The following is a 24,962-nucleotide window of genomic DNA, read 5'->3' on the forward strand; positions in this document are numbered from 1 at the left end:
GGAATGATTTCAGTTAGAGAAAATGGTGAGTTCGAGCAGGCCTCGTTGCTCAGACAAGAAGGGGTGCTGGTGCTGGATAAGCACAGAGTTGATTTGGAGGAATATGGCTGGTTTCCTGATGACATCGAATAAACGTTCTATATTGTCAATTGTATTTACACTGGTTTACTTTTCTTGCCATTGCGAGGCCTACGGCCTCGATTGTGTTTTTGGCCATTACCATTTGGAGTGGGTGATGTTTTGGGTCCACGCATTTCTTGTTGCACACGCCGGGATTCTTCTTCCCACCATTTTGCAAACTCCTGCTCCTGCTGAATTTCTTGAAGTGACTTTCTTTCGACCTCAAATTGCTTTTGTCTTTCAATCTTCATCGACTCCTCGAGCATTATGGCAGTCATGGAGCTGGAACTGCTACCCGCCTCGGAATTTGCACTGCCAAGCACGGGCATGTTGCTTGCAGAATCTATTTGAGCAGCTGGGGGAGAAACAGCCTTCCACGGGTTTTTAAGCGTGGGTGCAACAATGTCCTCTGTAACCTTCTGATCCGCGTTTAAGTCACCAATTTTCCTTCTCTGCTTCTGTGATGGTTTGATACCAGAAAACTTGATTTTGGATTTGGACTTGTTACCAGTTATTTTATCACCGAGGGTGGGCCCGAATGGGGTGGTTTCAATGGGACTGGTCGACACGTCCCGAGCGCTCCATCCAGTACCTAGAGTAGCACCCAGTGGGGGCGGACTTGAGCTTTCTGATTTCAGGGACCCAAAAACTTGGCCCCTACTCAAATCAACTTCGCTCGTTTCATTTTGAGACACTGGATGTGTATTTGAGCCCGTCTTCGACTTGCGACGTCTTCTTGATGTCACCATTTCGAAGTCATCTTCACCGGTGATGTCATCAGCAATTGCCGAGTCGCTTATTTTCCTCGAGGACTTGCCGATGTTCAAATTTTGAAGCTCTTTGGGGAGTTCGAAAGTACTACTCCTTCTCGAAAGCTTTCTCGAAGAGGATCTGCGTTTCTTCTCCTCCGCTCCAAGAGGTTCGGGTGATTGATCAAAAATTGGTTTGAAAGCCAGATCATCCGTCAAAAATACATCATTAAAAGCGTTTGAAAAGTCTGACAACGAATCGGTATCGACTAATGGACCATTCAATGATCTGATCAAGTTGAGGTTAACTTCTCCGAGATCTCCAACAACAAAGTCATTCTGTTTCATCAATTGTAAAAACCTCATCTCCTTCTCTAAGGCAGCAAGTATTTCTTCGTCAAGATCTCGAAATGCTGTCTCAAAAATGAGTATGTCAAGATTGTTGAAAATGCACCAACAACAGCTCTTGAACAACTTTGAAGCCGATAAATAAGATGAATGGGTGAGTAGCAAAAGAACATTATCGTATGTGATGAGGTCTTTGATAGCAAGTTCAGATATATGCTTCAATTGGATGAGAAGCAACTCGTCAGAGATCTCTATCATATCAAGCAAGAAATTAATGAAATCGTCGCTGTCGTCATCACAGGAAACCACATCATATACGCAATCAAATACTCTTAGATCATCACAGCCATATATATGGCGTAGTATCACCTCGAATTGCAATGTGTTGATGCCCTCTAAGTTAACCTGTTTCTGATCTTCTTCAAATGAGCTGTCTGAATCATCACTGGCGATTGTTTCCCACCGTTCTGACAAAAACGTTTCGAAGAAAGCCGACCTTGCTACAAGGATGGAAGAATCGCAACGCACTTGACCGTCCAGTAAAATTATCGTCAAGTCCCCACGTCCGTGGTTGATACAGCGTTGGAACAGCTCAATGAAATTCTCCTCTTTCCCATAGTGCGAGTCCATTTGAAAAATCGCCATCAATATTGCGAAATGATCTTTCGATCTCTTCACAGACGGAGGGCATTTTGACCCCAATGGAAAACCATCCCAGAAACGCAAAACACTGTTCGTGTAGATGAAGTGCAAAAACACCACGGCGGCTCGAACATCGACATCAGATTCGAATGTCAACAGTCGTCTCGTCACATCATAGCTGCCTTTGAAGCCATGAGCTAAGAATTCCTCGCCGTTTTCCTGAGACATGAGCCTTTCGAAGAAATCCGAGCGGCATGCCAAGATGTTGGAATGGAATTTCAAACGAATGTTTGGCAAACTCTGGAATTCAATCGTGGCGTCATGAAATTTGTTAAAAGAGGCTTGCACTTTCACTAGTGAATTAAATGCGGTTTCTAATGAAAGTACATCATTGAGCCTAGAAATTTCGTCGATGTCAGGAGCCTGGTACAGGCTTGCGGATGGAATCTTTTTCCGGGAAGAATAATTATGGTGCTGGAGAAAGCCTTGATAAAGCCTGTCGCTTGTTCCCACCTTTTCAAGGCTTTCATCGTCCTCGTGATCATCAGATCTGGCCAAGAACTGGAGTTCATCATTTCTTTTGCGTGGACATGACGGGTATATGAAATCAGATACATAGCAATTCATGTCATGATCTGTGTCAAGAAGTTGATCCTGTTTGCGGTATGAGTCAGCTTCACTCAAAACACTCAAGTAGTTCAAGTCCATTTTAAAATCATTTTTTTGAAGCTTTAGAGGTAGCATATCGGTTTCATCTCTCATGAAGCCAAATGAAACAAACTGATCGTCACAGCTTACCTTAACAACCCTGTTAACACCTTCTAGTTTCCGAAACTTGTTCTTGGATGTCATCGCCAACGATGGTGTCTTGGAGGTTAGCGATGGGCGACGTTGAGACTGCGAGGATGACGTGAACTTGGTAAAGACAGAACCATCTCTCGTGCAAAGAACAATTGATCCGTCGTAAGAATTATCGATATCAACTGCTCGAAGATTGGAATCGAATGCTCGCCAAATGTATTGGAACTTGATATTCCGAGCCGCCTTCATATCAAACTTAGCCGGAATTGCGAAAGACATCACGTCGCCACTTTCGAGAAGAAGAAATACATTCTCTGGAGACTTCATAGCAATCTTCCGGATCTTAGGAGCCACCGTCAACCTCGACGGCTTATATGTGTCGAACTTATCGAACTCCGATCTTGTTGGAAGTTTCTGGAGTTTGTACCGGTGATGCTGATAAAAAACAAAGAGATCGTTGGTATCTGTCACAATACAAGTGCATTTCTCGCAGGTGGCGATAAGTTGTACCTTTTCTTTGAAAGCCACCGATTTAGGCTGCTCAATCACTTTTCCCTTGACTATAGTGCCATGCAAGTTGAGACTGTAATCATCCTCACCAACAGCCTCTAATCCCATCTGGCCAATGTTGAGTCCCCACATAAAAATTGTATCATCGGTATATGCCACAGAGTGGATTTTGCTTGCAGCAATGCCAATTATCGGGTTTGTATTCTTTCGGAGCTCTCCAGTGGTAATTAGAAGAGGCACATTCTGAAATTCTCGGGTCGAACCCGTTCTATACTGCTGGCTATCGGAAGACGTAAAGCCCAATTGGTTATACTCGTTCAGACCCCAACCGTAAACCTCGTTAGAAGTGGTCAACGCTAAGTTGTGACCTGTCGATACGGCAACTTGAGAAACTAACCTGTCTTCTTCTTCAAAAAGGCTCACATGCGAGAAACAAAAGCTGTTTTTTGAATGCCCGACGCCGAGCCTTCCTTTGGACGCCAACCCACAAGTGAATAGACGGCCATCTGTAGTTAAAGCAAGAGAATGATATTTTGATATTCTCAAGTCACGATAGCGTGGCTTTCTAAGGAACAGTTGAATATCTGAATGTGAGGGTTGGAAAGTTTTATGCGGGACCTTAACAGGGAGAGATCTGTCGGTGGAATCGCCAACGCCGAGAGAATGGTTCACATTAGATCCCATAACGTACATATCTGAAGCACCTCGCTTTGGACTCCACATTATGTGATCTAGTTGCCAAGAACGTCTCATTCTCTGAGTGTTAACATCTTCACTGTTATGCTCTGGGTACCTATACTGCAAGTGGTACTCGTTATGTTCATTGATGTAAGTTGGAATCCACACAAAATCTTTGATATCGTTTCGCAACAAGAAAAGGGGTGGGATACCACATCTGTCCTTCTTCTTCAATAGCTCGTGAAGTGTCGAAGAGTTGCCCACCAGCGTTCTGTCCAAGTACTGTTGGAGTACAGCAAGGCAACGGAACCGCTTGTGGTATAGAATATAATGAAGCACGTTCCATCCATTTTCACAGTCAGTAGCCAAGATTATCAGTTTTGCCTCCGGTGAACGTAACACCTGATTCATCAAGTCAGGTTGATCGCAGAGTACAGTGGCATGAAGCACTGTCCTTCCGAACACATCTCTCTTGAGAATGTTATTTTTGATTTTCTTGCTACGGCCGTCACCTGGACGAACTTTGCTTTTGGTCATCAGAGTTACTGCATTGGCGGCTGGTATTCTCGTGGCAAATCTATCGGAGGCAAGTAGATCTGATCTAGTTGGAGAAAATGAGTAACGGATCTTTTCCAGAAGTATATATGAGATAAGCGCGCGCTAGGCAAACATCTACTCCACGTTGTGTTCTAATTAAATACAGTTTATTATGATTTGGGAAGGCGACCCAATTTATTTAAATGGGGTTTAATCCTCACTCTTCATAGTAGCGTCGAATCCTAGACCGTTTTCGACACTGAAGGACTCATTTCCGCCCTCAATCGAAACACTCTCATCTGGCAAAAAGAAAGCTTGAGAGAGTAGCTTTTTCTTGACTGACGATATCTTGCCAGTAGGTGGAAGACGCGGACGGATGTTTCTCTGTTTTTGTGGTAATTCCTCGTCTTCGATGAGGTATAATTTTGTGGGTGGTGGAAGCTCGGAGCTTTCGCCCTTTCTCTTCTGCTGCTTGATGAGGAACGTTTCGCTCTTCTGCACCAACCCTTCGTAGAATGGCTGCAAAACGCCGACTTGGCTGGGGACGTCGGCTTGAGTCAACTTCGGCTGCACCCAGTCCTTCAAATCCTCATACTTAGTACTCTTATTGACCTGATCCGTGTTCGAAAGGGAGCTTTGCAAACGAGAGTGCAACAAGTAAGTAGGAATAGAGGAACTCAACATGTTGAACTCCTTATCCAAACCAAGCTCCTTGAGACCAAGGAAATCATCGCCTATTTCATTTGCAAAGTCTCCAGTCATGAATTGCTCGCTGTTATTTTCGAAGTTCTGTTCACTAAGATTTTGCAAACTTGGTCTCAACAACTCCTTCACAAATCCTGAAAGCTTCTGCCTCAAGTCCTTGAGCTTGGCTTTTTGTTTCACTGCTTTTTCGACGACGAATGTGTATAGATCATCAGGTCTTTCGACACCGTTCTCGAGCAAACTGAGGAGAATAATGGCCTTGTCACTCAACTGGTTCGTCGACGAGGATTCGCAGTGCATTTTGACTGATTTCGCAAGATTCAGCATGTACCGTTCAGCGATTTGAGTTAAAGTATTAATAGCCAAAGGCTCAGTTGTCTCAAACCCAGTGTGCATTGCGATTTTGGCGACACCTCTTCTAAGAGAAGCGTATTGTACATCGTGGGAATCTAGATTGTGATTCGGCAATTTGGAAACTGGGTCAACATCGACCTCCTTGATATATTCTATCTCTGGCTGACGCATCTGAGTACGGTGCATGTATTGCTGAGTTTGCATCTGCCGAATCAAGGAGATTTTGAAACAAATTTTTCGAATCTCTTGAATTTCTGTGATGTTGCCACGGTAAAGGCCGTTGAGACCAGATTCCAATGGAAGGGTCAATCCCGAGGAAAGGTTATCAGCTTCGCCCTTCAGTAAAAGCAGCTCAACCATTTCATTTTCTAGTCTGTCCTGGTCTTGGTCATCAATGCCAGGGTATTTGATTCCAGGAATGCCTCCAGCAACATCGTATTCGAGAAGATAAGGCTCGTCATTGTCGAGAAGTTTATTTGTCTTCGAAACCACTTCCTTGTTGTCTAGGAATTGATTAAAATTTTTCATTTTGTTCGATTCTCGAAGAATGGCTTCAGCATCAAGCTTAAGCTTCCCATCAATGTCAAAAAGGGCAGCACGAGAAGCACAATAGTTAGCCCGTGACTTTGCCGTTAGTGTCCTCCATGATTGAAGCTCTGGATCTTGTTCGTCCTCGTTTTCGTTCTCGCGTATATCGGTATCAGCTTCTTCAGCCGCTTCTTCTTCTTCTTCCTCCGCGGGATTGTCCTCCATTATGCTATTCCCATTTTCAGTTGGGGTTGGCTGCGATACCGGAGCCGGGGTTTCCAGATTGGAGGGAATATCTGACAGCTGGGCGTCACTCACACCCTCGACCTCCTCAGATTTGATGATTTCTTCCCGCTTTCTTTTTCTCCCCTTTTTTGAAGCTTTCTTACCGCCCTTTAAAGCTGGCGTAGAAGCCTTCGCTTCAGAATCGAGATCCTCCTCTTTTTCTACCTCCGACCTATTCCTTATCGTGATGTCAGGTATTGTTGGAATATGTTTCTGAGTTCTCTTCTGCATGGCGATTGCATGTGCCCGGAGATAATGTTTAGGGTCTGCGTTGTAGGTCAAACAGTTGTTCCATATAAGCATCAAGTCGTCCACAAACTCCTGCTTTGAATTGTAGGAAAGGTTTTTGAGCTTTTTCATAACTGTATTCAAATCCATTGGTTTTTTGATAATAAGACCATAGTTGGGCGCTTCTCTTTTAGAAACCTTATTAAGGAAAGGTGTAGAATGTTCAGTGTATCCACGAAGGTCTTGAAGAACTTTTTCACAAGCCTCATATAACTCCTCTTGTCCAATGCGTTCGTCATTAGCCCATTTGCCCCTGTTTTTACGCACATCCATGAATAACTTTTTAAGATCATGGTCGGTCAAACTCACATCATCACGGCGATCCTGAATAACACCCAAAAGATGTTGTAGCGAATGTGACGCAGAACCCAAATTGATCGGTATCTGGTTTGTGGGGTCGTCACCAGCAGGCTTCTGAGATTCTATTTGCATGTCCGATTTCTCAAGCTTCCTGCGCTTGATGAGGGTTTCTTTGTCGTATTCAAAATTGTGATACACCTTGTTGAATTCTTTCACAAGTGCTTCTTGGTCTTCGAGATTCATTGTTGGAGCATTAGCGGGGAACTCAGCTCCCTCTGTCGAAGCATCTTCGAGATCTGTGTTATTTGGCTCTGGGGGTGGCGTTGACTTAGTGACAAATTCGCTTGACAGGATTTCCACCTTGACATGTCCGTCTTCGTACTGAAGCTGTCCATTCTCAATCTTGTCCTGTTCATCCTGCTTGGCTTGGCCATTATTTTTGTCTTCATCATCGTCATCGTCGTCGTCATCGTCGTAGTCTTCTTCTTCCTCTCTCACAGGCTTTGAGGCAGCAGATTCGTTTTCCACTTGCTGACCGCCTTGAACCGGAACCTCATCTAGACCGTCGATCAAGTCATACGTAGTACCAGACTCGTCTCTCTGGCTTTTGAGTGAATGGTCAGTGCCCTTTAGACTGTCCTCGTAAAAGTAATCGATGGCCTTCTCCCAGAGAATGTATCTCATGTGGAAAGCAAGATTGATCATGGGCCTAGTACCGTCCTCGACCGAATCTTCATCATCCGAACCTTTCTGGTCAGACTTTGTGATATGTAAAACACAGTTACCCTCAAGAAATTGCGTCCAGAGCTCGAAGTTGTCTTGTTTGAGGATATGCGAGACAATCACGAACTGATATTCGCTAAGATGCCTTTTGAAAAATCCTCGATGAAGGAGTTCCTTTGCTAGATGGAATATTCCATGGGAGTTGCTTTGCAGAAAGCTTCTTAGCAGTTCCATGTTGGGATCGTCTCTTGAACCGAGTGTCTGTGATAAATTGAAAATGATAATACAAAATGAAGGAAATGCTCGCCACTCTTTCTGAAGCTGAGCTTCTTATCGAACGTTCGATTAAAGTCCTTAAGTTCAATGATAAAGGGATCACAAATGGATGCAAAATTCGATAGAGTCCACCTTTTACTTGTTGACCATGAGCCTAGGCGCGCCTGCAGGACAAACCAAGCGACTACACGGGTTTCTGTTCAATTTCAAAAAAAGTATCTACTTATTGCTGCATACTTGAGCGGGTATGTTTTCCTAGTGGTGGATATGCAATTATACGTACTCTATGTATCACCGCTCTTCGTGTAAATCCCCGAGTGGCTCACCTAGACAGCATACTTCTTGGTCCACTCTCTAGCAGTGGCCTCATACTTAGGTCTGTCAGACTTGTAAACGTGAGCAATCTCAGGGACCAATGGGTCATCGGGGTTGGCGTCAGTCAACAAGGAGCAAATGGACAAAAGCACCTTAGAGATGGTAAGGGCAGGAGACCACTGATCCTTCAAAATATCTAGACAGATAGAACCAGTTGCGTTGATGTTAGGGTGGTAGATCTTGGTGGTGAAGTTGATCTTTGGAGGCTTAAATGGGTAGTCAGTGGGGAAGTGAATCGAAAGGAAGAACACACCTCCAGCATATGGGGAGTCTGGAGGACCCATGATAGATGCTTGCCAATGATACAAATCATCGCCGACTGGACCAGCGGAGCATGAAGATGGGGGGTCTCTGTTTTGTTAGTTTTGTGCTTGTGAAGTCGCCATGATATTGAAGTCTTGTGACTGATTTGATCCACAGTTTTTATTTTGCATCTCAGAACCAAATGGAAATTACCTTGGCAGTAGTCTGATGGAGGTTATAGCGGATCAAACAGAATCTTGATCTAGCGATGATTCGATGTCAATGCCAGTTCACAAGAATCGACAACAAAGTCGACAGTTTCAAATGTGGCAGGAGGAGTCCGAGGACTATTCTCGGTGATCTGAATACATACCTTCCCAAGTCGAGCAACTCCTTGTTAATACGCTTTAAAGACATGATAAACTATTGATATAAATGAGCTTTATGAAAACTGTGAAAGATAGAAAAAAGATATTGCAGCAGCGAAGAGGAAAAAAACTGATTGCGGTACAACGCTTCGGTGGCCAGCAGGAATATGCAGGAACATATATCAGATTCCATAGTGTTCCATGTCACATGACAAGAACTGGCATAAGGGTCTCACAATAGGACCAATTTTCAAATACCGTTGAATGTATCATTTTCAGAGGATGGGCCACATTTCAGATGTTTGCCACTCCTTTGGCATGGTATGTCAATGGATGTTTCATTTATGATTTTCGCACGCAGGTCCGCTTTTGGAGCATGGACATTTGTAAACAAATCTGTCAAAGTCAAGCGATACTACTCGAAATGTACTACAAGATTTCAACAATCTCACTTGCAAGGAATCTCTCCGTTTTTCCAAACCTCTCTTGAGACCGATACCGGACGAAATGCTCTAGATGCTAAGCCTTGTCCCGCGTAGTCGAGGCGACATCGAAGTCTGGGGTCGAACAAAGCTTAAGAGGTGGCCATTTTTCTTACCATTGTGGTCAAAATAATCTTCTGTTTTCAGGGCTTCTTGTCTTCCTTCGATCTTACCCCACATCAAGGGCGAATACGAAGAGCTTGTCCTGCATACCCACAAGGCGTTATCTTGAAGAAGATGGGTTCTCCGAGACCGCTAGACCAACGTTGTGGGACTCTTCTGAATATGTTTTCCAAGTTCGACTCCAAACGGGGTAACGTCTTGAGTATGAAGGAGTCTCGTGGGCTTGACACGCCCGCCTCGTCCAAGAGTCGCTCCACCTCGGTTCCTAGAAGTCCGCCAGAGACTTCCAGTCTTCAACTGTCGGGGACTAAAAAGCCTCCCAGTAAGAGAGGGAAGTCGAAGTTTGGATGCATTACTTGTAAGGTCAGAAAGAAGAAATGCGAAGGAACAAAGCCGGTTTGTCGAGACTGTCGCCGGTTCAACAAGGAATGTGTCTGGATAGACTATGACACTATGGAGGTCGATGAAATACGACGTCTTCGAAAGAGGGTGAGGGAACAAGAAAGCTTGAATAAGGTTCGTATTCGACGCTCGAAGGGTAAAAAGAATGACGACATGGCCGACGACGATGTGTCCAAAGTTGAAAGTCCACCATCGCTGCTCCAAATTGACGCAGAACCCGCTAAGTCTGAAGCCTATGAGGTAAAGCATACTGAGGATGAGGCTCCTGGAATAACCACATCCACTGCATCTTTAGATTATGTGCGGGCTCTACGAGAAGCCTATCCGGTTTCCACATCGCCGCCTTTGACTTTTAAAGATGACCTCAAGGGTCTTAATTTGGGTGACATTCATCATAATGCTGTTGTTCGAAATCGTACCTTTTTAACACCAGACAACATAAGATCGCCCTCTCCTCGTGCGTTATCGCCTGCTTTGATGGAACTTGAGGCCCTTGATGATTCTACATCTGGAGGCACTCCATCGGGTCTCCTCAACTTTCTCAAAGAGGTTTCTATGTTCACAGGCGGCAGCAACAATCCATCGCCACAGGGAGACAATAATACACTTGATGAGCCAAATAAAGATGGTGATAACATGGTGAAGTTTTCACCGTCGTTCAACATTCCTGGTTTTTTGGATCAGGTCAACCAGATGCTGGCAACCTCCGCATCACAACTTAATCAACTTGCATCAGCGTTTAATGCCACTTTCATTCCTCCACCACAAGCACCCCCTCCACTCCTTCCCGAGCTCGATGCCTCGGGCCATTACTTGTATGATTACTACGTCAACACCCTTTCTCAGAAAGTTTCCATCGCACCAATAAGTCAAAATGAGTCCAACTCCTATCAGAAGGTATTCCTACCTTTAGCTCAAAGAGACAAGGGCGTCTTGTGTGGAATTCTCGCTTGGGCTGGTTTTCATCTTGGTGGACAATGGACAGCTGAGGCATCCATGTACGCAGAAACTGCCGTCAAACTTCTCACGCAAGACATTGACTTTAGCGGTACTCTACCAGCTTTCCATGAGGACCGTCGTGCAATTCTTAATAAACTAGCTGTCATTTTAATCTTGTGCGGTGCTGAAATTTGTCGAGGAGATGTGAAATACTGGTCCGTTTACCTCAATTGGGGTTGGAAACTCCTCAAAGACAACGGTGGTATCACAAAGTTTGACAACAACAAGGAAGAACACTGGCTTATCACTAATTTTGCATACCATGATGTTCTTGCCAGCTCCGTCAACGAGCGAGGCACGTATTTCCCACTTGAGATCTACCAAAAAATTTTCAAAGATCCTCAGGGTGTTTCTAAGGGAAATTTGAATCCCTTGCTCGGTGTATCAAAGATATTGTACAGATACATTGCGGAGATCAGCTCACTTTCGCTCGATTGCAAAAACGAACTTGACTCATACTATAAGCGCCAATCACCTAAGGTCACCCCCAACAACTTTGATGGAATCACCTCAACTTCTCCAGAAGCACACAAGCCATTCGATGAAACGGGACTGGAAGTGAGCGATCACGGCAAGGTTGGCTCAATTCTATATTCTATAACAGCGAGAGCCAAAAAGATTGAGTATAAGATCGATACCGCAAAGCCTGACCCTGATGACTTGGAAAATCTCAATGACTTCGATTTAGAGATGCAACTTATGTGCTTTGAGGCTTATCAGATCAGCTGCAAGCTTTTCCTTCGGCAATCCATATTGAAAATGAACCCTTCTGCTATAGAATCTCAGATTCTCATGAATGATCTCATGAAGAGTATCAATCTTTTGGTGGAGACTCCAATGCAAGCAACTTTGGTTTTCCCACTCTTTATTGCAGGCATTCATTCTGTCGCTGGATTTGATCGAGAACATATGAGAGACATCCTCAATCAGATGATGGAGACTTACGGACCTTGGAATGTTCAAAGAATCAAATACGTTATGGAACAAGTATGGGAACAGAATCCCGATGGTGATAAGGTTGTTGACTGGCTAGCTATTCTTAAGCAATTAGGATGGGAGATCAATTTCGCTTGAAAGTACCACAACTCGCACTCAGTCGCTTGTGTCTGTTTGCACCCATCCACGCACACTATAAATTGTGTTTGTATAATTATCAACATTCTACTCCACTATAATATATTTCCTCTTCATCACATTTGAACACCACGATGTCTGGCCAAGCACCTAGTCCTAACGAAACAAACGTAAATGGCCCAGAGTCACCTTCTCTGATTGTTGTCAATGTTGATGAGCGTGAAATCAATAATAAGACCTTGCAACATCTATTGAAGTATGAGTGGGCCAACTCAGGTTATGCGTTTTTCTCCGATTGCAAATACGTTGCTTTTGTTTCCAAAGGGACTGCCCCAGTATCGAGCTACTTGTTTCTGCTCCAGCCCACTCAAAAGGCCGTAAACTGGTTGGACTCTTTTTGTGACCACAAATTGACCTCTGTTGACAAGATGCTTGACTTGTCATCATCTCAAATTGACGACATGACTCGGCTGGCCAAGAGCACTTTGGAGATGATTCATCTTGTCACTCTCAAGGGTATGGTAGAGCCAACAGTGAAGCGTATCAACAATGTCGGGGCTCTGGTTCATTATCTTTCGCATAATGATAAAGGAAAGGCGGTAATACCATCTATGATAGATCCACTCGTCTCTCCCGTGAATGTCATGTTGGAGAAGGCAATTTCTAAAAAGTCCCTTGGTACAGAAAGAGTTGCGGAGCAATCGAGTGAACTCAAGAGGTCGTTAAAGATACTCATTAAGCTCGTCAAGAACCAAGAAGGTGCTGACGAGTCACAGTCGATCGAAAATACCAACGGTGGAAACCATCCTGCTGCCTAGGTATATTCTAGCTGCATTCAGTCAAGAATGTCCTAGTGGAGTTTCGTGGAGTATGTCAATTACTTCTATACGCATGTTGATATTGGTTACAAAAATTGATGATGTTTTGGAAACGTCGTAGCTCTCGGTTTGTGCATGGTTTGATCTTGAAATGAGGAGTTGATGCAAAAAAGCATAATTAGTCCTTCGACTTCTTCTTCTTCTTCTTCTTTGAGGAGTCCTCGTCGTCATCAGCCTTACGCTTCTTCTCCTTCTTCTCCTTCTTGTCCTTCTTCTCTTTCTTTTCCTTCTTTTCCTTCTTCTCCTTCTTGTCTTTCTTCTCCTTCTTCTCCTTCTTTTCAGCCTTGACTGGCTCCTCGTCATCAGACTCCTGTGCAGCCTCAACATCCATCTCGTCAGCCAAGTCCGATGTCAAAGCCAAAGCCTCCTTGATGGCATCAGCATTCTTCATAGGGGCAGCGCCGGTGTCGTAGAAGGTCAATCTCTCCTCCACCTGTCTCTTCAATATTTGACCGAATGCGGTGGAAGGCTCGTCAGAGTAGTTGTCAATTCTGGAAGCAATAGAACACTTGTTAGCCAAGTATCTGGAGATTCTTCCCTTGTTCTTAGCAGAGGCCTTACCAATGAAAGAGGAGTGGTAAATCAAACCGTACTTAGGAGTGTTACCCTTGGTCTTCAAAGCTCTGAAAAGGGCCTTCTCAGCACCCAAGATCTGGACGGTAGATGCAGCTTGCTTGGAAAGGTTGGTCAAAGAACCGGCATGAGAAATCAATCTAGCACCCACAACTTCACCAATCAAGGTGGACAAGTTTGGAGCAACAGTGTGCATCTTCGAAGTCAAGTAGTCGAACAATCTAGCTCTGTATTCGGAGATGGACACAACTCTCTCAGCAAAGGTAGAGACGTTGAGCATATCTAGTTCAGAAATGTCCTGACCCATAGAGATTCTGGCATTGTCAATAATTCTTTGAGCAACACCGGAGTCGTCGTTGACCAAAGCGGCAACCTCGTGGAGAGACTCGTCAGTCAAGGAAGCCTTATCTTTCATGAACAATGCAAGCTTGGCGTAAGTGTAGTTGTCAGGAACGATCTTGGCCAACTCTGGGAAGTGCCAGCCGTACCACTCCTTCACTCTCATGGAGAAGGTATTGATGTCCTTGTCCAATTGGTCTAAAAGAGCAATAGCTTGAATGATGTGGTTGTCATTTTTCTGCACGGAGAACTTAACCTTGGCTCTGGAGAAAGCGTGGCCCAAACCCAACTGAGCTCTCTCAATGTCACCATCCTGCAACTCCTTCAAGATCTTGTGGCCGTGAACACGAACACCTCTCAAGAAGTCCTGGACAATCTCGTTGGAAATACAGTCAATGTAAGGGAAGTTCTCCTTGATAGAAGGACCCAAGTTCTTGTCAGAAACACCCAAGGTAATCTTACCCTTCTTAGGCTTTGGCAAGTTCAACTCCAAGACAGACTTCAAGTAGTCAGAGACCAAACCCTCAGAAATATCGTTGGCGTTTTCCAAAGCCTGGGCTGCACCCTTGAAAGGAGCAAAGGAGACGAGCTCAACCATCTTGGAAAATTTTCCCAAGTCATTGGAAGCCTCTTGCACCTCTTTTTGTCTGTTTGCAATGTCATCCTGCTGGATCAGGACCTTGAATATAGCATAGCCCGCAGCTTCCTCAAAAAGAAGGAAATCGATACCAGCCATCTTAGATCTTCCGTATGTCTGCTGGAACGAGTGCTTGAGGGAAATTCGATGTAGGGTACCGATGGGATCTTCTCACTGGGAAAAAATCTTACCAAGGGCATCCCCCAGAGGTGCAGGAGAGACGATGGGGCTCTACACGACCATCATAAACAAGTCCCCTAGGATATCGAGATAGATTTTATTTCCTGATTTTTATTTATTTGTTTGTTTGGTTAATCGATGAAAGACAAATGGAATTACAATTGTTTGTTCAGATTCAGAATTTCGAACTAGGGTATGATCATACAATGTAGCATCGGTTTATAGACCTCTAAATCATTCTAGGCATCGTATCCTGGGTCCTTGACAGCTATGTTCGACAAAAACATTCTTGTTATGTGATTATGATACCCTTACGTAGCTCCCTTCGGGCACTGCGATGGATCTGTAAGGTCTCGCACCTACACTGTAGTGCTAATAGGCTGAGATCATCAAAGCTGAGACAGCCCTTAACTCTGGAGTCGGATGATGTTCTCGAAGATCTTTATGACTTCAATCTTCATACTTTGGACTCGCTGAGACAAATCCGTCCAAAGCAGAGTAGGGATGGTTGTATTTTTCTGTTTGAGGTGTCGGCTACAACGTGTATTACACATCTATGCCATTAAAATGGACAAAGAAAAAATCGATCCTTGATAAACGGAAAATTGTGTCAATCATATACTTTGGCTTCTAGGAGACGTTGATGATGGCATGACGGGAGATAAGTGTAAAGTGCATAACTATTCGCACTACTTCACTAGACAACTATGATTTCAAGATTGGGAATCAGAGTTGGTGGGTTCGGCCCCAAGGCCAGGCCATCGTCGCAGTTTGTCTTTAGAAGGACAGTCAAGACCCCTACTATAGACTGGAAGCCCATCAAGTCCTCCGTTACAAACTTGGCTAGAGCAGAGAATCAGGAGAAGCTGAAAGGCTTCCGTAGATTCATCTTGGGACTCATGATAGCCATGCCTGTGATCACATTTTGGTTGGGATGCTGGCAAGTGAAGCGTCTTAAATGGAAAGTTGACCTTATAGCTCGTTGCGAGCATTTGTTGGCGGAACCACCATTGGAAGGCCTACCCCAGCAATTGGATCCATCAGTTATACCGGAATTCGAGTATCGTCGTTTTAAGGTAAGAGGCCATTTCGATTACTCTAGAGAGCTTTTCTTGGGCCCTCGTATCAGAAACGGCGAGTTGGGCTACCTTCTTATCACCCCATTTGTTCGTGCTGATGGTGGAAAACCGATACTCATAGAACGAGGATGGATTGCAAAAGAAAAGGTTATTCCAGAAACCCGTAACAAGGGTTACCTCTCGCACTTGGCCTTTCCACAAGGTGAAATCGAGATCGAAGCTATGTTCAGAACGATGCCAAAGAAGTCCAAGATGCAATACGAACACGAGCCAGGCACCAAGCTTTTCCATATCCCCGATGTTGACGCCATGGCGGTAGAAACTGGCAGTTTGCCAATCTATGCTCAAATGATGTACTCATTGAAGGACAAGCAGGATTGGGAGGGACCTAGCCTGAATGTGGAAAAGAAGGGCTCATGGAAAAGTCTATTTTCCAAAGACACAACACGTAAAGCTGACCATCTTCCAGACTCAGACACCGACACTACTCTTCAGTATCAAGAATTTGAATTTGTCGAGCAGGGAGTCCCATTGGCGGCCATTCCCAAGGTCAACTTCACTAACAACCACATGCAATATTTGATCACCTGGTTTGGAATTTCCATAGCCAGCACAGCACTTCTTTTCTGGACATTCTACAAGAAGAGAAGTACTGCAAGTGCCGAGAAAGTACTTGATGCAAAGAGGAAGGATATGAAGAAACACTTCTAATTATCTTAATTGTACATAGATCTAACCGTAAATACTAACAAATCCGAATAGCAAGACGATTAATGCAATGTCTGTCACAAATATACCGAGACCCTCGGAGTAGACAAGAATGCTTTCCACCATTGGTTGGAACCTTGAGACTTGAGGTAGAATGAGGGATCCGAAGTTCAAGGCTTTCGACACAAAATGGTTCTTCGAATTGGCTCCCAAGAGGCCTTTGCTGGCTAAAAGTCCAAAGTATACAGAAATGAACACAATCTCCGACGCCATGAAGTAGCTAAAAAATGTCTTTGTTTCCACACTGATGCTTAGGCCACGGATGTACAAGTGAGGTGACGACTGGAACAGAGTGTAATTGAGGTAATGGTAGAAAAAGTTGAAAAGGTGAACAATGTATCTGATAATCAAGAAATGCACCTTGAGTTTCTTCTCCTTGTAAGCCTGGTACTTGAGTAGTTGGCTTTGATAGGACGAGATTTCATCTTGCTGACCCGCTGGATTTTGTGAAGCGCCGCCCTCCGACATCATTTGAACAATCTGAGAAATAAAAGGGTTTTGTTCAGCACCCTCGCCGTTGGTGCCATCAGCGGTGGGGCCAGTTGCACCCCCAAAGATCTTTTTGAATACCTCTTCCATGTCTGGCGTCCCTTCTGGAGCCTGTGTGTTAGACTGAAGCAATGTTGAGATATCAGGAACCTCTGGGTCATCGTGCAATGGTGTACCTGAAGGTTGTACGGTTGGCTGTGGACCGTCTTGGTTTTCAGATTCTTCAAGGACCGATTTGGCATTGGTCTTCACAGAGGACCCTTGAGAAAGAATCTCATTGAGTCTATTACTGGCATTTCCTTTGGCCATCTTGGCCTGGCGCCTCTCACGTAAAAGTCTTCTTTTTTCCTCTGCTGATATATCGGACATGCTAGTTGATTGTTGGAGTGAGTTGTACCTCAGCACTGATGTATGTCACCTCCGAGTGCGCATACCAAAATTGGAGTTCAGCTTAGGAAACTACAACTTGCTTCTCGATGAAGGATTGCATGAGCTACCAGGAGCAAATCCGGAGACAGAAGATTGTCAATCTGATGGAGAGTAAAGATTATTTGCTTATTATTGCGAGCCAGCAACAGAAGTCCGTGCTGCAAGTGAAGTATGAATTAATGCAAAGGCTTGTGAATGGAGATTGATGCAAAACGGAACGATCAACGGAATGGCGGTCTTTGTTTCACTGCTGGCCTCCTTCTCTGGTGGGCAGACGCTGTGCTTGACAGTTTGTCACTTTTACGGTGAACACCACTACCGACATTCGTGGAGAGTGTCTTGTCAAAAAGCCCCCTCATATAGCGAGGAGGTTGATCAAGATTAGGTCCCGTCCCGCTTTGCAGAGACGGTTGAGGAATCTTGGAAGATGTGATAGCTTTGTTCGACGGTGTGTCGACAAAGGACTCAGATGTAGTTGTGTCGTCATGAGCCACAGTGACCTTTTTCCTCGTTGGCGTGGGATATAAGCTTCTTCGAAGAGGTGCTTTTTGCTGCCTTGGTTTCGAATATGATGTGCGGCCTGGCTCTCCAAGAGCTGCCTTTGACCTATGTGGCCTGGTCTGAGCTAATTCGCGTTGGAGTCTGACGTTCTCTTGCTTAGCTTCGCTTATACGTTTGCGCAAATCTTCCATCTTTTGTTCGTTGTCACGTAGAACAAGGATGCTTTCAAATTGATCGTATGTCGGGCATCCTGGGAAACTGTTGCAAAACATTGTGAGAAATGAACCATATAGAAAACCTGCAAAGGGCTCATTGAAGCCGGTGTTTATGGCTTCATGAATTTTTGAAAGTTCCGTCATGTTATTTTTGAGCTGTCCTATTGACTCGGACAAATTTTCTAGTCGTTCCATGTTCCGGTCAGATTCCAATGGGGGAGTTGTTTCTGTGATCGGATAGTGGACATCAGGCGAAGGTGAAAGTATGAGATGAATGCCGGATGATCTATGTGATTTTCTTTTGGAGTCTCGCCTACGATGGCTGGGTGTATTTGGCCTCGAGGACATGACTATAGTATCTTCTTACTATTCTCTGGGATTGGGGGTATATCTGGAGTGCAAGTTTTGTTTATAATCTTGCGAAGCACTTAACTATGTGAGTCACGTGCAACACAAATAAAGACTTAGCCAAAAGCGCGTCCTTGCATTAGCTTTCTTCAGATCGTGTACTCTATAGATATACGATTATTTATCATCCTGACCAACAATCTGCTGCCAGGTTTTGCCTTCCTTTTTCAACAAGTCTGTCAATTCATCTCTAATTCTTGCTGGCAATCCAGGACCTTTGTAAGCAAAAGCGGTATACAATTGAACGAAAGAGGCACCAGCTTTACCGAATTCAAGTGCATCCTTACCAGAGGAGATACCACCACAACCAATCAAAACCAAATTGCTGTCCTTGGTGTGCTTTCTCAAAGTTCTTAATGCTTGCAAAGACAAAGGCTTCAAAGGTTTACCTGACAACCCTCCAGTCTGATTCACAAGCTTCATATCCGTGGTCAAAAGATGATTTGGTCTTTGAATCGTGGTATTGGAAATGATGATACCGTCAACCTTGGAATCTTTGGCTGAGTTGGCGATTGACTCAATCTCAGGCTCGGTCAAATCAGGAGCAACCTTCACAAGCACGGGAGGTTTTCTGCCGCTGTAGTTTTCATCTTGCGAGTTCCTCTCCTTGACAACTGCCTTCAAGAGATTTGTAAGCTTCAGCTCGCTTTGAAGGTCTCTAAGGCCTGGAGTGTTTGGAGAGGAGACATTGACAACCAACACATCCGCCACCTCTGCAAATAATTTTACGCCCAGGACGTAGTCTTGCACCTCGTCACCGTTCTTGTTCTTACCAAGGTTCACACCTAAAAGCTTGCCTTCTCTCTGTGACAGGTTTGGGAAATCTTTCCAAATACGGAGTCTTTGTCTCAAGTTATTCAAGACGCTCAAATGACCCTGTGAGTTAAAACCATATCTATTGATAACCGCATCGTCTCTGGGCAAGCGGAAAAATCTGGGTTGTGGGTTTCCTGGCTGAGCCTCCGGGGTGATAGAACCAACTTCCACGTATGAGAAGCCGGTGTCAAAGAGGGCGTCAACAGCCTCACCATGTTTGTCCAAACCGGCAGCAAGACCAATTGGAGACTTCATGTGAGTGCCGAAAATGTCCACACCCAAAATGGTGTCAAACTCCTTCTCTTTGGCAGGAGACTCTTCTTTCAATTTTGGAGAAATACCGAGACTCATAAGCTTGATGCCCAATTTATGTCCATTTTCTGCATCTGTGAAGGTTCTGATCAATGGGCAAAAGACATACTCGTGAATACCGGCTCTAGCATCGAACAAGTAGTACGCAGCAATAGAAGCACCAATGGCGGTGAAGGTAACTGCGACAGGTGTAGGAACGATACTTGCCTTGAGTGTGGGGATTTTTTGTTTGGGCACACCTCGTGTGAACGAACGAGTGAAGAACCGTTTCATGGCGTTGATGTTGGTCGTTTGAATTTCCTGTACTGTGATTGACTGAGAATACCAAATTACGGGCACGAATCAGGTGATAGAGGGCCTTGATAGGTGAGAGAGAAGAATTTAGAGAAAACTTAAATCATTCAGTGATATGATGGAAATAAGATTATTCTTGGAAATTTAAAATGTAAAAATGGCCATTTGTTGGGAAGTGGCAGTGATCAAGTCCAGTGCGACCGTTAGCGTTCTTTCTTGCAGCCATTATACGGTGAACGAGATCTAAAATTTAAGTTTTCGTTTTCATTTTTCTTTGAAAAACTTTATGACATTTTGACAGGTTAAAAAAAAGGCAAACAATGTAAAAATAAAGAAATAGATGTCACTTCAGGATTTCTCGTGCTAGTACTTCTACTACGCTAAGTTAGGTGCGCATCTCATCGCAAATTGCAAGACCTACCCTCACATTCGATCAAACCATTATGGCTCCTTCCCGAGACAGTGGAAAGGCTTCAAAATATGAGAGAGACAAGGGAAAATTCCCAAAAAAGTTGTCCAAGGCGAAAAACCGCAAAAATGCTCAGGGAATGAAGAAGGTTGACAATCAATACAAGGAGTTCGTCAACTCTGCTGCTGCAACTGATATGTTGTTGCAAGAGGAGGCAGGTTTCTTGGAAGCTGATGGACCCATGGAAAAGACGATGAAGTTTAAGCAGGATGACATTGCTGATGCCGTGGATGTCAGTACCTCTAATAAGAAGTTTGATCTCCAGCTTCCAGAGTTTGGCCCTTACACCCTCGACTACTCAAGAAATGGACGTAAGTTGTTGATCGGAGGCAAAAAAGGTCACGTTGCAGCTATGGATTGGCGGCTTGGAAAACTCGATTGTGAGCTCTTTCTTAATGAAACGGTAAATGCAGTGAAGTACTTCCATAACGATCAATACTTCGCTGTAGCGCAAAAAAAGTACACTTTCGTGTATGACAGAACAGGACTAGAGCTTCACAGGTTGAAGCAGCATATGGAGCATACCCTTTTGGACTTTTTACCCTACCATTTTTTGCTTGTCGGCGCTGGACACACTGGTGTCTTAAAATATCACGACGTTACAACTGGTACAATGGTGAAAGAGCTTAAAACAAAGCTAGGTCCAACCCAGGCAATGAAACAAAATCCTTGGAACGCCGTCATGCATTTGGGCCACGCTAATGGTGTTGTCTCTCTTTGGACGCCGTCAGCTACTGAACCTGTGGCCAAGGTACAGAGCTCTCGAGGACCAGTGAGAGATTTGGCTATAGATAGAGAAGGCAAGTACATGGCAGTGGCCGGTGCTGACAAGGTTGTGAAGCTTTGGGATTTGAGAACTTTCAAGGAGCTAGATTCCTACCGCACGCCCACACCGGCCACATCTTTGGACTTCTCAGACACGGGTCTTCTCTCTGTGGGTTGGGGTCCTCACATCTCAGTATGGAAGGACTTGCAAAAGACACATCAAGAAGAGCCCTACATGACTCATCTTCTACCTGGCTCAAAGGTAGAAAAAGCCAAGTTCGTTCCATTTGAGGATCTTCTTGGAGTGGGGCATAAGAAGGGTATCTCTTCTTTGATCATACCTGGTGCCGGTGAAGCCAACTTCGACGCCATGGAGATTAACCCATACGAGTCCGCTAAGCAAAGACAAGAAGGTGAAGTCAAGGCTTTGATCAACAAGTTGTCTCCTGATACTATCGCTTTGGATCCAAACTTTATCGGTTTGGTTGACGAAAAAGCCCGTAATGTCAGGCTCAATAAAAGAGACCTTGAACAAGCCGAGGCTGATGAGGCCAAAGAAAAAGAAAGTAAAGACCTTGAGATAAGACCGGACCTTCCTGCTGAGAAGTCCAAGTTGAAGAGATATTTGCAAAAGAACAAAAGCAATGTCATGGATGCCAGGAAGATGAGAGCCGAGAGAAATTTGGCTCTTGAAGAGGAGAGGAGAGAGAGGTTGAGATTGAAGGAGATGGGTGTACCTGACAAGAAAGACGAGCTAGGCCCAGCTCTTGGAAGATTTGCATAAACACATTCTACAAATTGTATACTAGTAATCAATAATTCCCGATAACCTATAAATTCTGTAATCTATACAAAGCTTGTTTCCATCATATGCCCAAAGAAAGACTTGCTCTAGTGACTCGTCCTTGCAGAAATTGAGTAGTTGGAGTAGTCGACGGATATCATATCACTTAATAAGGATCTGCCGTTGTTGTTCAATGAGTGGCTGACCTTCTCATAAGCTTCAAGCTCAGACTTGAGGAGGTCCAACACAGCGGTGAACTTCCCAAGGGTAATTTCATTATGCTTCTCTATCTTCTTCTGGATATCATGCTCTCTCAACGTCTTCACAAACTCAAAAATTCTCTCCATATTGAGCGAACTCAAATCATCACAAACAGCATCGCTATCGTCATCTCGGCTCGCCTGACTAGTGAAGATTATGAGCCACAGGTTTGCTATCTGTTCGTATGCAGTGGACTTGGTATATTGGAATTCGTTGTTGGTGAAGTTGGGTAAGTCATGAATCATGTTGGTGATAACATCTAGCATGGCACATGCGTTGGCCAAGCCCGCATCCATAGGTGGGAGCAAGGTCAAAATGAAGTCAGAGAGGCAGTTCAAAAACTCTGTAAGATGCGCCTTCACTCTAATATATGAATAGTCGCTTTCAATATCACATTTGTATGGCAAATGGTCAATAATGCTCTGAAACTTCTCCTTCATCAAAACCACCGAATCTTCCAAAGTGGCTTTGGGAGCGACTCTGGTGATGGTTGTCGTGACCTCCGGGTGATGATTAACGATTTGCTGGAGCAACGCCAGTAGCGATTCCTTGTCCAATGTTTCAATCAATCTATTCACCGGGAGCGCCAGGCCGTAAATCTTGGGTGTTTTGGTTCTTTTCAACTTAGGCCCAGGCTGAAGAGACGCTTGATGCTGGGAAGGGAGAGGATGGTTTGGCTTTGAGACCGACAGTCTCTGAACTGCTATCTGCGGTTCATCCAAAGACCTTCTTTTCCTCTTCTGTATTTTGCGCAAATTTGAAAGATGATGCATCTGCTCTTCCGAAACGCCAGAGTTGCGCCAGACTATGTTTGTGGAAGCAGACATGAAAAGATGTTGAAGGTTAAATAAATTAATGTGGTTGTGCCTCCCGCAAGATTCCTTTTTCCTATGGTACAATATGCCGTACGGCGATAGAGCCATTTGCGTGCGAACGAGGGCAAGTTGTGAGCACAATTCCATCTACAGTAATTTCACTGATTGGCTATTTATTTGGTATCAGTAGTAGTCGTTACTCTCGAACTCAGAGTCAGATAAGTTGCTGAGGTTATCGCTGTCATAGACCATGTCATAGTCTGCCTCGTTAAATCCGACATAACGGTTTCTCTTCAACTCAACCTCGTCATCTGACTCTTTGTCTTCCTCGTCTGTGATGTGATCATCATCTATTCCATCTTCTTTGTCTTCGTTGTCTTCTTTTTCTTCTAATTCGATCTTGAGCTCATGAATAATGTCAAAGCACTCTGCAAGAAGCGCATTCAAAGTACCCTGGCCCTCGGGGACCTGCCCATTCACGATGAATTTACCGTCGTCCCGTAAGTTATCCAACGATGCCAATTTAAACTGGAAGGGGTAGAGCTCACGGAGATTATTTAAGCCGTCCACACGTTTAATCTCAAGAAGACATCTTCTCACGGTCAGCAACTGATTATGTATAGGCTGAAGCGACTCAGACACCGGTTCCGAGCTCTCCAAGAGCTTGTAAATCAATGAGTAGCACCTTCTCAAAAGGTAAAGTACAACAAGTTGGGCACGCTTGAGTTTCTTGGGTATTGGACCGCTTGAAGAGGCTGCGATCCTTTTGTTAAAGTCGAGTCTTTGCTCGTCTATTCTCTTCAATGATTTCTGGTAATTGTACAAGTCAGTCTCACGCATGGTCCATCTTCGAGTGATGAGAAGATTTTCTAGCGTTTGTCTCAAAGTAAGTAACTCGTCGTAGACGCTCTTGAGACCCTTGGCAATGCTCTCAAGTTCCTCATCCTCTGGCTTTCCTAGGGTCAAGCCGTCAAAAAGGTTTGCAATACCAGTAGTATCTTGCTGAATACCCAAGTCTTTAACCAAGTTATGACAGTCGTCCAACAAAGCATTGAGAACAATTTGTGTCGTGTGCAATTCCGACTCGGTGGCGACCTTGCTCTGGAACTTTCCAGTGTCGTCTCTTTGATCTTCAATCACTTTGATCTCGGACTCTATTTGCAGTAGTTTTTCGCCCACTTTACTTGGACCAAGCTCCTCGTGGGTCAAGTAATTGAGCAAGACTTTTCTGATCTGGATGAGCTTACCGTATGCTGGTTCCAAATCGTCGGGAATTCTGCGGAAAGAGTCCTCGAGCTCCAGATATAATTGCTCACATTTGTTCAACTTATTTCTAAGCAACAAGCTCTCCTCACGCTTGTGGTCTATCATATCATCTGAATCGCTGTTACTATCTTCCGCATCCTCACTTGTGTCAATGATGTTCTTAATCTCTTTGAGACGGGCGTCAATCGGCTTTAAGTCATCAAAACTGTAAATTTGGCACTCTTTCAAATGTGTAAGAAGCTTGGAAACTGTGCTGAGAGATGAATAAGTGGCAGGGGCAAACTTGATTAGCCCACAGGTGACAAACGAAAGCGACAACAATTGCCAGATGTCATCAATGAGGGAGTCTGTGGGATTAGGGAGGTTAAGATTCATGCCCTTGAGCTCCTCGTCTTTTCTCACGATGCTGAGCTCGTGCACTTGTTTCAAGAACTCATCATAAATTACATACACCTGCTTAGAGCTGATGTACCTTGTTCTATTGTTCTTTAGGTCGGACAAGCTATTGTACAATGTTGTAAGTGAATCATGGAGTGGTTTCTCGTATGTGGGGATGGACTTGGTCATGGAGTGTATTTGGTTTGTCTCCACTGCTAGCTTAGTTAACGCAGACAACTTGCTGTAGTATTTTTGACAATCAATTCTCACTGGTGCAGACCCGTGCCTCCCCCCACATGCGACCACTTTTTAGACCCTTTCTGCGCCATAATCTACAGCTACTTGAAATCAAATCAGCTTTTAAAGTTACAATTACCCGTAATATTTTCGTCACAT

The 24,962-nt window shown here is 44.4% G+C and overlaps 11 protein-coding genes across 11 annotated transcripts; 4 read left to right on the forward strand and 7 right to left on the reverse strand.

The window, feature by feature from the left end:
• Positions 1–155: 155 nt before the first annotated feature.
• C7M61_000789 (ubiquitin-conjugating enzyme E2 4) lies at positions 156–8,879 on the reverse strand (the record flags this gene model as incomplete). The annotated part of the gene is made up of 4 exons (XM_024856217.1): positions 156–4,369; positions 4,607–7,704; positions 8,184–8,570; positions 8,836–8,879. 4 exons carry the CDS (start codon positions 8,877–8,879, stop codon positions 156–158), a joined length of 7,743 nt encoding a protein of 2,580 aa, XP_024715816.1.
• A 718-nt stretch (positions 8,880–9,597) lies between these two features.
• UGA3 (Uga3p) lies at positions 9,598–11,910 on the forward strand (the record flags this gene model as incomplete). Its single annotated transcript, XM_024856218.1, has 1 exon — positions 9,598–11,910. The coding sequence occupies one exon, from the start codon at positions 9,598–9,600 to the stop codon at positions 11,908–11,910; it is 2,313 nt and encodes a 770-aa protein (XP_024715817.1).
• Positions 11,911–12,044: 134 nt separating this feature from the next.
• C7M61_000791 (uncharacterized protein) lies at positions 12,045–12,728 on the forward strand (the record flags this gene model as incomplete). The annotated part of the gene is made up of 1 exon (XM_024856219.1): positions 12,045–12,728. The coding sequence occupies one exon, from the start codon at positions 12,045–12,047 to the stop codon at positions 12,726–12,728; it is 684 nt and encodes a 227-aa protein (XP_024715818.1).
• A 178-nt stretch (positions 12,729–12,906) lies between these two features.
• On the reverse strand, positions 12,907–14,436 carry SIK1 (snoRNP complex protein; the record flags this gene model as incomplete). Its single annotated transcript, XM_024856220.1, has 1 exon — positions 12,907–14,436. One exon carries the CDS (start codon positions 14,434–14,436, stop codon positions 12,907–12,909), a length of 1,530 nt encoding a protein of 509 aa, XP_024715819.1.
• A 788-nt stretch (positions 14,437–15,224) lies between these two features.
• Positions 15,225–16,307, forward strand: SHY1 (Shy1p; the record flags this gene model as incomplete). The annotated part of the gene is made up of 1 exon (XM_024856221.1): positions 15,225–16,307. One exon carries the CDS (start codon positions 15,225–15,227, stop codon positions 16,305–16,307), a length of 1,083 nt encoding a protein of 360 aa, XP_024715820.1.
• A 21-nt stretch (positions 16,308–16,328) lies between these two features.
• On the reverse strand, positions 16,329–17,222 carry C7M61_000794 (GET complex subunit; the record flags this gene model as incomplete). The annotated part of the gene is made up of 1 exon (XM_024856222.1): positions 16,329–17,222. One exon carries the CDS (start codon positions 17,220–17,222, stop codon positions 16,329–16,331), a length of 894 nt encoding a protein of 297 aa, XP_024715821.1.
• Positions 17,223–17,503: 281 nt separating this feature from the next.
• DAM1 (Dam1p) lies at positions 17,504–18,055 on the reverse strand (the record flags this gene model as incomplete). The annotated part of the gene is made up of 1 exon (XM_024856223.1): positions 17,504–18,055. The coding sequence occupies one exon, from the start codon at positions 18,053–18,055 to the stop codon at positions 17,504–17,506; it is 552 nt and encodes a 183-aa protein (XP_024715822.1).
• A 468-nt stretch (positions 18,056–18,523) lies between these two features.
• On the reverse strand, positions 18,524–19,807 carry URA1 (dihydroorotate dehydrogenase; the record flags this gene model as incomplete). Its single annotated transcript, XM_024856224.1, has 1 exon — positions 18,524–19,807. One exon carries the CDS (start codon positions 19,805–19,807, stop codon positions 18,524–18,526), a length of 1,284 nt encoding a protein of 427 aa, XP_024715823.1.
• Positions 19,808–20,271: 464 nt separating this feature from the next.
• On the forward strand, positions 20,272–21,846 carry C7M61_000797 (uncharacterized protein; the record flags this gene model as incomplete). The annotated part of the gene is made up of 1 exon (XM_024856225.1): positions 20,272–21,846. The coding sequence occupies one exon, from the start codon at positions 20,272–20,274 to the stop codon at positions 21,844–21,846; it is 1,575 nt and encodes a 524-aa protein (XP_024715824.1).
• A 107-nt stretch (positions 21,847–21,953) lies between these two features.
• Positions 21,954–22,934, reverse strand: C7M61_000798 (uncharacterized protein; the record flags this gene model as incomplete). The annotated part of the gene is made up of 1 exon (XM_024856226.1): positions 21,954–22,934. The coding sequence occupies one exon, from the start codon at positions 22,932–22,934 to the stop codon at positions 21,954–21,956; it is 981 nt and encodes a 326-aa protein (XP_024715825.1).
• Positions 22,935–23,105: 171 nt separating this feature from the next.
• Positions 23,106–24,755, reverse strand: C7M61_000799 (uncharacterized protein; the record flags this gene model as incomplete). Its single annotated transcript, XM_024856227.1, has 1 exon — positions 23,106–24,755. The coding sequence occupies one exon, from the start codon at positions 24,753–24,755 to the stop codon at positions 23,106–23,108; it is 1,650 nt and encodes a 549-aa protein (XP_024715826.1).
• Positions 24,756–24,962: the final 207 nt, after the last annotated feature.

Source organism: Candidozyma pseudohaemuli, assembly GCF_003013735.1.
Source record: "Candidozyma pseudohaemuli strain B12108 chromosome Unknown scaffold00001, whole genome shotgun sequence".
Taxonomy (NCBI): Eukaryota; Fungi; Ascomycota; class Pichiomycetes; order Serinales; family Metschnikowiaceae; genus Candidozyma; species Candidozyma pseudohaemuli.